The following is a 14,632-nucleotide window of genomic DNA, read 5'->3' as shown; positions in this document are numbered from 1 at the left end:
TTCAGTCAGTGTAGCATGGCCCCTTCCACATCATTAGGAAAATCCTTCTCTTAGTAGTAGTAGTAGACTGCCACTAAAGAATGAAGTAGGCTGCTAAAAAGTTAGGGAAGGTCATCTCTATTCTCATAGCTGTAATTACTGGTTTGCACATGGGTGAATTTCTGTCTCTTTCACAAAGATTTAATATAAAATAATGAAAAATTAATAAACTATACCTGAATGAGGAGTTGCATAGCATTATCTCATATGGTGAAACTTGTAGGGAAGTGTCTGCAGAAAGGGGTGGTCTGGCTTTTTGGATGCACTTTTGTGTTATCAGTGGTATTTGGAATAAGATTTCTTCTGTCTGCTCTGGTTAGAAATGATGACAATTCTGTCCTTCCAAAATGAACGCTAAGATGGTAAAAAAAAAGCTTTTGTCTTGTTACTTCAGGAAGTTTTCTTAGGCCACTAGACACAATAAAGAATAAAGGATATTGCTAATTGTGCATCGTTGTTGTACTCAAGGTTGCCTTTTTTATTCCATTGAGCTAAAAGCTAAGACAGTTTCTATACACTGTTCTTTAAAGTAATGGAATTTCTGGGGGAGTGATGTTTCTCTTGAGGAAATAATGACAATGAAAATCTTTTCCTTGTCCCCAGAAACCAAATGACTCATTTATCCAGATGGGTACAATATGAATTGTGTGTGAGAAACAGGGACTGGAATGCAAAGGGTTTGGTAGTGTTTGTAATGTGGTTGAAAAGCTGTTCATATAAAACAGCAGCAGAAGTTTCATTTAAATCCGTAGTGTTCCCTACATCAGCTTACAGAGACACTTCTCATCTGGGAAGAAGATGTTGGATATGGGAAAATTCTGATTTTTATCTATTTATTTATTTATTTATTTATTTAAAATACTGCTATAGATAGTGAACTGTGTCAGCGAGGAGCTCATTTTTCAATGTGTTGTAAGAACTCATACTAAATCCAATAGATTTTAAAGTTTAAGGATTAAGAGAAAGCCTTTCTCCCTGTGCATCTTTTCCTTTGTGCTGCTTTCAGTATGAGCCAAGTGAAAAACTGACATTTTGTTATCATGCAAGCTGTCCAAGAGGTTTTGCTCATACTTCTTTAGGTCCTTGAAGTAATGTTACCTCAAGTTGATGCTGTGTCATTTCTGATACTGATTTCCTCCACATATACTGGTTTGGGTTTTATTACACTGAGCTCTTCTTACTTGGTGTAGAACAGGTATTTGAAAATGAGACAGTCTTTTCCCAGCCACCCAAAGATGCTTTTTGTATTATGGTGTAAGAAGGGCTGGCAGCTAGGGACCTTCCGTGAGCCACACTGTTGGCACTGCCCTTGCTGGGACTGTTGGGGCTTTTCACTGGAGGTACTGCTAGAAGTGTCACCTGCAGAGAGAACTGTATAGCATGCAGGAACTCTGGATCTCCATGTCACTTGCTGGAAACCACTGGTCTGTATCATCTTGTCAGTGTATTTACCCCTTGTCTTTCCAAAGCGTTTACCTATAGAAAACCTACCAGGGATATTGAATTAACAGAGATCTGCTTTCAAGCATATTCCTTTAGCTCATCGGTTTGAGTGCTTTAAAATGTAAGTAATTTGCAATAATTTCTTAGTGTCTGAATAGAGTTTTCACTAACCTGGAGAAGAATTGGCTATTTCTGTTCTGAATAATGATCATTGCTGCTAAAGTACTGCTGAAGGTACCATGCAGATGTTCCTTTGTGTGTTAACTCTTAAAAACTCGTTCCTGATCTAAGTGTCTGGCACCTTCACTGAGCACATCCCCCGTAATTACTGTCTTATCCCTGCACTAGGCTTCCTGGTATGAGTTCTCCTGATGGCCCAGGCTAATTAATTCATGGTCCTAATTCATAAGGCTTCCCATATTTTCCTTTCTGTCTCTGTCAGAGCCTCCTGCTACTCTTTACCTTATTGGGATCTTAGGCTGAATACATTTACTCAAGTACCCTGTCCCTGCCTTTATCCTAGGCTCTCTCATAGTGCCACTAAACCCAGAAATTGTTGCCTAACTTTTGCCTATACTGAGAATATCCTCCTTCTCCTCTAGGAAAAGCCTTTAATGCTTTTCCTAGAAATTTGCATGGAGATTTTGAAACAATGACTGAGAGAGGATGGTTTAGGTTCCTTTGGGTGCTGTAGCTGCCAGTGCCTGCAAGCACAGCAATTGAGCAGGTCACTGTGGGGAGCACTTCATGTGTACTTGCTTGTTTTGGTGTGCTTCACGTTGGGCCTTCTCTCTCATATCTTTGCAGACTTGCTTTGTGCTGCTGTTAGCCTTTGCCACCCATTCCTGCTCTCACACTGTCTGCTGCATCTGCTTTTTCCCTTTTGCTTTTGAGCAGGTTTCAAAAGAGCCGTTTTGTCTGTGCAGGATGAAGTTAAGTCCTTGAGCCATCTTTCGGGCAGTCCTCCCACGTGGGGTAGAGATTTGCCTCACACAATAGCAGAATAAGGATCTCAGCAGCTAGTCTGCAGGCTGTAAATTAACCTCATGGACCAGGTCATACTGCACTTTGAAGTTGTTGTTTTTTTATTTGTGTGCTTCCCCTGTTTAGTCTTCAAGAATATAAATCTTTAGGAAGAATTATCATAGTTTAAAGGGCTTAGACAAATAGCAGCTGGTATTGGTTCGTGGCCTCCAATTGGTTCCAGACATCCCTGGTTTTGATAAGACTACAAGACAATCCCAGAAATTCCCTGCCTACAGCTTTTGCTAATGCCATTAAAAGTAACATGGTGATTACTGATGCTTTTGGAGCTGATTAGCTAGCATCCTGCATGACCGATAAACACTGTAATTTAATTATTTCTTCAGAATCTCCTCATGTTGTACTCCACTCCCTCTTCTTAGACCATCTTTATTTTAAAACACAAATTAGTACAAATATTTAATGGAGATTTTGAAGAAGGTCTCAGAAACACAAGGATGCCTGTGTTCAGCTTGTGTTCAATGGGGACAGGATGCTCTACTCCAGCAGTGTCCAGTACAAGCCCTTGCTCTGTTCCTGAACTATTTCAAGTTGGCTTGGCTCTGTACCCATGGTGGTGTCATCCCAAAGGGAAATACTTCACCTGAGCTTTTAGCTTTTGGTTTTGTGAAAAGCTGACAACCATGTTTTTATTCTAGTTAAGTGTCAAAGCAGAGAAAGAGCTCATCACAAAACCTCCTATTTGAGTGGTCCCATGCGTAAAGTACTGGCAAGCAGAAAAATGCTGTGTGGGGGGTGTTTGAGAGCACAAAGAAAACAAAAGAAAGGGCAGTGATCAAATAAACCCAAGAAAAAGCTATTATTCTTTCTGAATTGCAAAGGATGCATGTTTTTGAAAGTCCTGTGGTGATGCATTAGATGAATCATCTTCATTATGTGTACAACCCTTGTCATTTTTCTCTGGACTTTTGGAACTTAGTCTCATCATAAACTTTTGTAGATTCTGTCCTTTGATTTTAATAGTCATTTCTTGAAAGATCCTTTTTTTGTTTGTTTTGTTTTGTTTTCTGTAAATTATAATCTTGCACTCGTAAATGTACATAATAGTATATTGTCTTTCCTTTCTTCACTGTACCTGTCAAATAAGATACCTCTTACTTCCAGAAGTATAGCCATAACTGATAACCACAGTTTGTGAGCACATGTGTAAAGAAACCAGACTGGGTAAGGTCTCTCTGAGTTGTAGTACAAGCCTTAGTGCCATTTTGTTAATAGGGCCTTTTTTGCTCTTTCATTGCTCACTTCATTGTCAAAACCAAGAGACAAGAGAGTTGTTTAGTTCTTGCATTGTAAGGAAACTGAACTGATTTTGCTTCTAGATAAGACTGAAGGTCATAGTTTACCTGAGATTTTATTGCAGCTTGTTTTCTGAGTCACAAAGGTGCTTGTCCCAACCTTGGCTAATGAAAATGTAAGGTGATAATGTCCTGTGTGCACAGGGACAGCCAGGGAGTGCCAAAGAAAGGTATGAAGTCAATTCACATTAGAGAAAACGTGATGAACTTTCTCCACAGCCCTAAACCACCTGTTGAACAAACATTCAGTGATTGGAGCTGACATTGGAAGATCAGCATTGTTAGGGGATTTTAACAATCTTCAGTGCATGAACTCAGTGTACATTAACCTAGTGGACATGCCTTTCTGCCTTCCCATGTGTGAATATGCCCACTCTGTTAAACACAGCTGCCTTTTCATGTATGCTGTACACTACGGGTCAGTTTTTATCTGCAACTACCAATCTGTAAGTTGGGGAAAATGAAAAACAAAATTTTACTGTTGTGAAGTGCATAAGTGTTTGTGTAGATTATTTTTATCTACATAAATGCTTAAAACCCATCCTCTGAGCCTTGATTCAGAACTTTGTCCAATAATTATTTTAGTCTCTTTATTAATTTTACATCAAAACCAGATTAAGCTGTATATTATATCTGCATGTACCTGTGTTAGGTTTAAAAATTACATGAAGGTTATGTATGTATTTCTGATTTTAGTCGAGTGGTTTGTGTTGGGCATATGTAGCTCATTTTTGCAGTTTGTCTAGGCATAAGGATGTCTTAACCTATTAGTCAGACAAAGAACAACACATGCTTGTGTTGCCAGTTTTGTTTCCTGTTTACAGATGGACAAGCGATAGGACGATAAAGAAGGCAGAGGACCTATCAGTGTAGCTACTTTGCTTGGTGCAGTTTGTTAGCATAGCTATACTGCTTTGATTTCAGCCAGCCACCTACTTATACAGTCTACAATCATAAAAGTGAAGGAAACAAACTAATATCCAAAAATGGGAGGAGGAGAAGGGTGAGGGGTGAAGAGCCTTCATGAATCACAGGGCTGTGTTTTTATGTAACTGCTTTTGTGGCCATCAAACTACCTGAAGTTCATGATGTGCTCCTCTTCAGAGCATCACAGTACATTAGAGGTTGGAAGGGACCTCAAGAGATCATCAAGTCCAACCCTCCTGCCAGAGCAAGATCACTTAGGGTAGTCCACACAGGAATGCATCCAGGTGGGTTTTGAAAGTCTCCAGAGAAGGGGACTCCACAACCACCCTGGGCAGCCTGTTCCAGTGCTCCGTCACCCTCATGATGAAGTTGTTTCTCCTCATGTTGAGGTGAAATCTTCTATGTTCAAGTTTGAACCCATTGTTCCTTGTCTTATTATTGTGCACCATCTTGTCTCTATACATTTAAGACCACCAGCTTTGTTTTATTTCAAGCCATTATTTGGGTTGATGCAACACAATATAATTGTCTGTGTTTTGGCAGGGAATAACTAATCTAATCCATATACTACCAGATGCAAGTGATTTACTACGGGCTTGGGGAAGAGCTCTAATTTTCAGTGCAGCTCACAAAGACTTTTACCCCTTTTAATTGTCCCTTTTAATATCTAAACAGATCCAGCAGTGGGAACAGAACCTGGAAAAATTTAACATGGACCTTTTCCGAATGCGATGTTACCTAGCCAGTTTACAAGGTGGGGAGCTCCCAAACCCCAAGAGCCTTTTGGCTGCTGCCAGTCGTCCTTCAAAATTGTCACTGGGGCGGCTCGGCATTTTCTCCGTCTCATCCTTCCATGCACTGGTAAGTCCACATGCACTTTTCATGGGTGTGTTACACAAAGCCTTTGTTAATACTTTGCTTAGATGTGGAATTGTGCTGGGATAATACATGGCTGTACCCACATGCATTGCTCTGACAGCCCTGTTCCCTTCTCATCCTTTCTGCCTTTTCTTGGACTGCAAATACATTTTCTTCTGCAGAGACAAACTTAGTCCCCAGGGACTCCAGAGTTGAGTACTTCTGATCTATACATAAAAAAAAAAGAAACAAACCAAAATATTCTCGAGATGTAAATGAGTCATGTATTGAATGTTGTCACTGCAATTTCATTTCCACTGAGTTAAAAGTCTATAGGAGCTAAGTCACTTAGAGTGAAAAGAGCCTAACACTTTCCAAAAGTGATTCAGGTCCCTTTGAGCTGCTCTGTTCTTTTTTTGGAAATGCCAGATGGCTCCATTTTTTTCAGAAAGAGTTTGAAGAGGAAGTATTTTTAGAATAGGCTAAAACAATCCAAATTTCAAGTCACTATGTAAGAACTGTGGGCTGTGTTTTCAAAGAAGAATGAAGGAGATCCTCTGCTGCTGTAAGCTGTTGTCACCCTGTTGGCTTCAAGGAAATTACAGCAGTAGCCAGTTTGTCTCTGCTTTTTAAGCCTGGCAGGACTGTGATGCTGACTTTGGCAGAGATGGGTGGGCCACATTTGCTCATGAGAAGTTGGTCTGAATAGCAGTCCTGAAAGCCATGTCAGGGAGTATGTTTCTTTCTGCCACTGTTTTTATGTGCATGTTTTGTGTCATTGCTTGTTAACAACTTGGTGCCATAGCATGTTTATCTCCCGTCTGGCAATTTTGAGAGTCCCCTAGTAATTTCATATCTGAATGATAGGTTATCATTCTTCTTCAGAGCCTTTTCATTATATTTTCTCAGTTCTTCCTTTCCTATGATCTTCTAATTCCAAACCACCCCCCCACACCCCACGCCCCCCCCCGACAAAAATATTACCCTATCATGCCACCGGAATACCAAAACAAGCATCACTGCTGAAATTTTAAAGCTTTCTCCTTGCACCTTGGTGTGTTACATTGAGGTGAACTGAAGAGGCTCTCGTGTGATACCTCAATTGAAATAACTGTCAATATTTTGCTGTTATGACAGTGATATGGGAAGGCCTGTCTCTGTGTTTAAACAGATCTGCTCCAGGGATGAAGCTGCTCTCAGGAAGCGTACCCTGTCCCTGTCACAAAGGGTCCGAAACAAGAAGGGTTTGTTTTCTTCGCTAAAAGGACTGGACACGTTGGCAAGAAAAGGAAAAGAAAAGCGACCTTCCATAACTCAGGTGGATATTATTTTCTGGGGATACTATAGAATAGCTTGTTTCTGATGGGGTTTATCCTGTGAGATGCTGTTGGTGCACAAAGTGGGAGGCATCTTTCTGTTAAACTTGTCTTCTAGCACATTGCAAGCTATTTGTGAGCAGAGTTTCTTTGGAGATAGCCTGCATGCACAGTCCTTAACACAATGTGGGCTGGCTTGTGACTGGGACTCTGAACTACTACCACAATTTAATATAGAGTAACACAGATGAGTCTTCAAGGGTGAAAGAGGAGAGACTGCTGCAGAGACAGGCATCTTTGGCATGGCCTCTCAGAGCAACATGTGCTGCTTGAAAGGGTCTTTTTCTCTTTGTGAAACTAATGACTGGAGCGCACATTCAGTGTAAACCCCATGCTTCAGGAGTCTGTGATTTCTCAATAAACATGCAGCTACACATGAAACAAAAGTTCACTGCCTTATCCCATAAAAAAAGCTAAATACCACTTCCTTGACTGTGAGGTGTAAGTTGTAGAGGTGCACTTGCACTCAGCACGTTACTATTTTCACTAGCCTTTGCCATGTCTGCTTTCTCCTGCAAAGCAGTATTTTGTGCTTTGTTCATTAAGTGAATTTGTTCCTATTGTTCCCTGTCTCTCCTATTTTATTAGTCAAAAATCTATGATCAGCTATCTTGCATGGCTATTCTTGCATGTCTGGTAATGTGTTTGTGGAGTATTTAAACAAGCCTCTCTGTACACATACTGCAGTAGTCCCAGAGCTGATGCAATTGATTGAATATTGCAAAATAACACATCAGGATTTTCTGGTCTAGTGGTTTGTATTTTTAATAGGTAAATATTTATCTGTGTGTTACACTGGGATGAAACTTCTTGGGATGATTTATGCATTTTAGCATATTGATCAAGTGTGTCTACATGGTAAAAATGAATAAGGATAAAACTCAAGTCTGTCTTACAAAACAGGGAACTGAAGGAGAAATTTTCTCTGGATCATCCTTTTCACATAATTTCCTCTGTGTTCCGCAGCAGGTGAGGCTGGTCTGTGAGTCCTGAACCTCTATTTCTCTACTAATAAAAGGCCTGAGGGAAGGGATTTTATGCCCCTTAGCTCTGTTCTCAGCAGAGCTGATACCTCACACTGTCTTAACTGGGTAATACATCCTCTTGTATGCTTTATAGCCCATGAAGGGGATTCTGTATGGCTCAGGGACAGGGAATCTTTTTTTCTATGGCAAGGAGAGGAGGCTACTGCTACTCTCCCAGTGGAGGAGGGAGTCCTGATGCATGTGGGGGTGCCCCCAGCGTGTCCTCATCCTCCTTGTTCTGAACCTTGCAATCAGCTGGCCCCAAAATGTGTTAATTTTCATCTGCCACCTGAAGTTCTTGATTTTTATTTTTTAAATTTTATTAAATATCTTACAGTAAAATTAAGGAAATGTAAATGCTGAGTGTTGAGTATGAATAACAGTAGGCTATGACTCATACCCATAAAGTGGTACTAGCCTTAAAAATGAGCCAGTTTTAAGAGCATGCCTTGAAAACTGACCCATGAACTAGAAGGTGGCTGAAAAGAGAGCTGCACCCATGCTGAAACTTGTGTATATGCACATAATTGTGTATCAAAATCAGAACAGGCCTGAGGCTGCCTTTTATGTCATCTCTTCCACCTCACTTGGAAACTGGGTTAAACTGAGAAGTGAAGCTCTGCTTTCCACTCATTGTGGATGTCTGTGTTGGAACAATAGGTTTAAAAACATTTTGCTTTCTTGGATATAATTAAAGTTCATTTGACTGAAGCTGGTATATTTAATCTGCTTTACCCTAGTTTCAAAATTAGATGGTATGTTCTTGAATGGCATTGTGTCAGAGGCATTTTTAATGTTTCAGAGGTTCAGTGTTGGGGGGCTTTCATGAAGTGGCTCAGTCTTTTACAGATCCGTTGATATAAATATGCTGTTAGCACATGGGGGATGTCTAGGCTCACATCATCCTCAGTTTCTTAAATGCTTATCTGCTTTCTTGTGTCTAAATGATAAACTATTATGAAAAATCATAAACAATAAAATACTGTGATTGCATCTGTGAGTGAGATGAAGAGGAAGTTCAGAAGTGGTGCCCTTTGTTTTCATTGACAGAAACTGGATTTCATGTGAAATTTTAAAGGAGAGTTTGTTTTTGTCTTGGACTACCCAAAAAGCTTTTACAGTAAAAAAAATCCGCCAAATCTCAAAACACTCCTCCCCACAGCAAACACAAAACCAACCAAGCAAGCAAAAATCCACACACCCAAACAAACAGAAAACCTCACAATAAACGAACAAAACCCAACCCCCCAAAATCCTAAACAAAAAGAGCTTGGATGTAAGTTTGATATTGTCCTGATTTGTTGACTGCAAGAGTTTAAAAAAATGCTATTTATATTTGCACTTCAGGAGGGTATTTGCAGGTTATTACCTGCAAATCTCAACATCATGTATCAATGGTATGGATCTATCCATTAATTTATACCACTCATCACCAAAATTTCAGATTTTATCCACAGTGATTTATTAGAATTAAAAAAAAAATCATTAATAAGCCTAACACCATGTAAGGTACTATTAGTTAAGGTTTCAAAACAGGTGGGGAATGTCTCAGTTTATGTTTCCATCACTTTCAAAGCAGACACAAGTAATCAGCTCTTTTCATTTCTTAATAGTGAAGGTTTGGGTAAAGCATGCCTTCAAAGCTATGCTAAAAGTTTCTACCAGTAGGGTCAGGGTAACTGCTTGGGTAGAAGAGACAAAAACTATAGGTTAAGAAGCTTTAAAAACCATTAATGGTCTGAAGGAGTTCCTTTAAATCATGGTATTTGTAGCTGTACCTAACAGTATCCAGAAGGGTAAAACTGTAACTTCCATCTTAGTACATAGTTTGAAGGTAAATTAATTTAAATCTAGTAGATAAACAGTAGACAGTATAAAATAAGGACATGAATGCTTCTATACATATTTGAATGAGAGGGTGCATGTAGCCTGAAAGAAAACTTGCTTGAGTTTTCTTTATGGAGGGAGTTTTGTATTTTTTTTAATGCTGCTTCTAGTCATAATAAAGCAATTACAAAGTATAAAAAGATTCCTGGTGTTTAGCAGGTTGATATACTTTTATTAATTTAGTTTTAATTATTTTTCCTGAAGATTTTACCTAACACGGGTAATAAATAAAGGGTTTGTTTGTTTAACCAATTTATTTGTCTGTAATATTTTTAATAGATTTTTGATTCAACTGGAGGACATGGATTTGCTGGTGTTCAGAATTCAGCCAACTCTACTGAGGTAAGATATGCCTGTTCCCATTCTGGACCACCTTGTTTTTAAATTCTCAAATGTATGTCATTAAGTGTAAGATGAGGCTGGTTCAGAAACTCACAGAGGTTCATAAAACGCAGTTAGTGCTGGACTGGCAGGATTGTAATTTTGCTAATGAAACTAATACAAGTTCAAGAACATATATGGGACCATTAAAAAAAAAATCCCTAGAAGCTTCTTCACAGCACAAATCCTTCTAGTGTGTCCACTCTCTTGAGAGAGATTTAGAACCAAGCTTGTTTGAAAGCATCCTTCACAGTATGGGAAAACCCAGGGTGTGCTTCCCCTCTTTGCCTTCTTCAGCAGAACCTGTGTATTTTGAGTACGAAGGCAAATAAAGTCTACTTAAAGTCTGTGGAGCACACCATCAGAGAAGTGGGAGTTAATATATAACTGGAGATTGCTCAGTTAAAGGAAGAGGAAGCTGCAGTCCCTCAGTGGCTTTACCCAGTCAATAGCTGTGGCTGATTTCTCTGGTGCCCAGGAGGAGGTGAGCTACTGTTGTCCCTGCCCAGTGTGTGAATCACATTCCCTCTCAGCTTCTGCAGCCTCCCTGAAGATAACATTGATACACTCCAAAATCCCTACCTGCATCCATGTAGGAGCATTGAGTGTTGTCTGTGTACTGTGGAGATTTCACAGATAGAACCCTTCTCCCCTGGTAGGCTTCTGCAGGCTCAAAAGCAAACAAAAAAAAAATCAGGCACAGGGTTTCTGGACTCTGTTTTCTCTGTGGAACTTACTTATATTTCCTGGGGTGAGAAATTGTTTAAACCAAATCACTCCTCTCTTTTCAAAATAAATTATAATTATGAGGGATTTCTGGGTGAAATGATCTCCTGTAGAGAACACTTCTAAGTTCCTCCAGAATGTACCATTGGATGTGGTGCAAGAGGGCATCCATTTACCACCTCAGGGACAGCAAGCACAATTCATGTTTGGATCTGTTAGAACATGGAAGGTCTGGTTCCTGCAGAATCTTTTTGTTTGCACTCCCGAAAGTTTCTCCCAAAAGGCTGCCGCCCTTAGTTTAGTGCTGACCACCTTGGGTTTGAGAGGTTGACAGCGCAGCCTTGTGCAACAGGGTCTGTTGGGGGTCTCCAATCCTCTGGACTAACAAGAAGAGCATTTGCCCTACCTGAACTCCTCTAAGGAGACAGAGGAAGGTTTTGAAGGTGCCAGGGAGCAGGCAGAATGAAACCTTCTCTTTGGTGCTGTATGGGGAAGGGACAAGTTCTGGCTTCTTGACCCAGGTCTGGATAAAAGCAGCCTTATCCAAATTCAGCCAGGGGCTTGCAGTCCCACTCTGCATGTAGAGGACATCAGTGCAGGGGGTAATATCACTTCAGATTTTGGGTCAAACTTTAAAAAAAATTATCATGATTGTGTTTCAATAAAACCCCAGCAATTTAGGTGCTGAAGCAAAGTTCTGAAGATAAACCTTATTTCTAGAAAAAACATTGTTATTATAATTATTATTGTTATCTCAAACTTATTTCTAAAACCTTTTTTCAAATGGGAATTAAATATAGCGTGGGCATTTGTAAGATCCTGCCATTTTGATGAATCATACAACAACTCAGGAATGATTCATCATAACTCTGAAAACCGTTACTTTGCCATCAGCCCGGTTTCATTGGCTGATTCGAATGAAAAACAAAAAAAAACCAGCATCAAAACTTTCATAAAATTCTACCTGAGGAATGCAAGTGAATGAAGAATGTGAAATCTGTCAGGGAGGCTATTGTTTTCCCGAAGAGGATGATAAAAACAGAGGCAAATAGTGAAATAACCTACTGGTCCTGCAGCGGTCCTGTGGCACAACGTGAGGCAGTCTGCAAATCTTGGCACCTATTTCTGGAAAATTGGATGGTTGTTACCATTTTATGTGGCAAAGAATGAATGAACTATTGTAGAATTAGTCATTGCAGGCATAACAGGGGAAAAAAAACTGCATGTCAGATGTTTTTCTGAGATGGAAAATGTGGCTGAAGCAACAGTACCTTGACTTCATTTAAGGAATATAGTCATGTTTAATAACAGAGGCAAGTTTATCTCAAGGCATGTGCTTGAGCACCAGTGTACGTGGCAAGGAAAGGGAAGTTATCTCACACTGGCTGCAGAACTTTATGTCCTGTCTCAAAAGCTTCTGGAAATATGGTGGCCTTCCACCTGTTTGTCATCATTTTAATCCTCTATCTTTTGGATTCAGTTGCACAGATTTGAAGAACTACTGTTGCAGTGCAGTAAACCATTGCATTAGTCACAAAACTCTGAGCTTCTGGGAGCATCTCCCTAGACGAGGCAAAAAGGTTTGGTTTTCTCTGGAGGAAGACACTAGAGAATTCAGTCTCATTTTTATTCCTGCTGAACTCTCTCAGCCTGCCTACCTTGCCCTTTCTCATTTCTGTTTTTTACACTGTGGAAGGGGATCATCATTTATTCCCAGGGACTTGATTTAGAGTTTTCTGAGATCACCACATTTCTACAGGAATTCTTTGAGAGGATTCTTAACTGGTGTTAGAAGCAATCTGGAATCACAGCCACGGGGGTGAAACTTCACTGAGTGTAGATTTCATCACTACATGTGCTACATCACTTGCTGTAGCACAACAAGATGCTTGCTGTGTATAGTAATCGTGGATTTTAGTAAGATTTCCAGGGATTTGTGTTAACTGAAATTTCATTTTCAATTAGTTAATAGGGGCAGTTGAGTAAGAGGTACAAGATTCATGAATGCCATTAGTTCATTAATATTATTCTGCCAAAAGCAGTGTTGCTGTGGCATCATGTTGTTCCTATACCATATTCTGGTTCAGGTGCAACCTGACTTTCTGCATTGGTTAGTAATTACCTGGGTAGGATTGCTTACTGCATCACTTTCACAGCCACAGTTGTTATTTGGAAATACAAAATAGTATTGGTCTCTCTGTTGCTACTGCTAGATTGTTGTCAGTAACCTTGCAGCCTGCAGCAAGTGAAGCAGTCCCTGTGCAGTGATTTTACTGAAGCTTTTTTAATTGCGGTGGACCTCTGGGTTTGTGTCCCTGCAGAGCCAGGAGGAAGAATTGCCTCATCAAGGGGCTTTATGTAGGCAACAAAATCCCACAAACCAACCAACCATCCAAAACCACAAAGTACTATGGAGGTAGGCACTCTTAAGAACAGCTCAGGATATCTTAAGATATGTCTTGGGTGGCAGTACCACCATTTTATGAGCTTATCATCAATTTCCATTAGCTGCAAGGGGACTTGAGAGATCTTATCTGCATAAACTTAAATGCCTTGATATGGATATCTAAGTGATATGCTGAATAGGCAGACACAGATATATAGGTGAAACTACAAATTCTGAACAGCTCTCAGTGTTCACCTCCTTGTGTGGCTTCTTTTGAAAGGTGTAGCCTGAAGTGCAGTACAGGAGAAAGTGTGAAAATGAAGAGAGAAAGCAACAGAGAGTTTATTCAGGGTGAATCTTGTCATTTGGTGAAGCAAAGTGACTATGGATCGAGGGTGAATGTGAAGCAAAATAGTAAACAGGCAAATACCCTGTGCTACCTGTGAAACAGTATTTTCTTAAACTGTAAAGAGAAAAACACTTGGTGCTTTCTTTAATACCTTATTATGTTACAGCAAGCCTTGCTCCACAGTGCTCTCTACTGGAAGTATATTAAAAGTTTTTGTCAAAATTACAGTAATTCCTCCTTTTTTTTTCCTTTTTTCTCTCTCTCTCTTTTTTTTTATTTGTTAATTAGGTTAAATTGTATTAGTCAGTTCTTCTTCAGAAGTTATTCCCACTGTAAATTAATGAGATTAAGAATTTACTCCTATACAATTAATATGAGATAAAACCGTAAGAGTCCATAATGGGAATGCAGAAGTACAATCAATTCTCAAGAAAACCAAGTCTTTGATATGAATGAGAGCAGCTAACAGAACTTTATTCTTGTCTTGCCATAGGGAAATGCACAGCATCACATCTAAATACATATTCACTGCAAACTGCCAATATAATTGTACTTTGGGGTTTTTTCGTGATATCCGCATATTTGTTTCTTTCTTTCTTATTTCCAGCAGCAATGTGATGACTTTTTAAATGTCTACTGCTCAGTGCCAGAGAGCATCCAGAAGGAAGGTGCTTGGGAAACACAGACCTATGTTCACTTCTGTGATGGCCAAGGAGTGGCACTGACCCTCAAGCCTGAGCACAGGGTAGAAGATGTTTTGTCTTTGGCATGCAAGGTACTCATTTCTCGTGAATGATTGCATCTTGTTAGTACCTATGGACTTGGAAAAGGATCATAATATATCAGAGAATGCCTAAGTAGTGAAAACAAAGTCCCAGCATCTCCCTATCACTGTA

General features: G+C 39.7%; 1 protein-coding gene across 3 annotated transcripts in view; it reads left to right on the top strand.

Moving 5' to 3' along the window:
- Positions 1-14,632, top strand: part of TIAM2 (TIAM Rac1 associated GEF 2) — a 90,815-nt gene that overhangs the window by 17,960 nt on the left and 58,223 nt on the right. The window contains exons 5-8 of one of the 3 annotated variants that reach the window (XM_054396220.1): positions 5,424-5,609; positions 6,778-6,924; positions 10,174-10,236; positions 14,344-14,511. In XM_054396220.1, the coding sequence (XP_054252195.1) occupies positions 5,424-5,609; positions 6,778-6,924; positions 10,174-10,236; positions 14,344-14,511 (564 nt within the window). Of the gene's footprint in view, positions 1-5,423; positions 5,610-6,777; positions 6,934-10,173; positions 10,237-14,343; positions 14,512-14,632 lie in introns of all 3 variants that reach the window. The other 2 variants (XM_054396228.1, XM_054396236.1) reach the window with 2 other exon arrangements.

Source organism: Indicator indicator, chromosome 2 (genome assembly GCF_027791375.1).
Source record: "Indicator indicator isolate 239-I01 chromosome 2, UM_Iind_1.1, whole genome shotgun sequence".
In the NCBI taxonomy this organism is placed as follows: domain Eukaryota; kingdom Metazoa; phylum Chordata; class Aves; order Piciformes; family Indicatoridae; genus Indicator; species Indicator indicator.
Note: the sequence above shows the minus strand (reverse complement) of the source record. Positions and strands in the feature narration are given on the sequence as shown.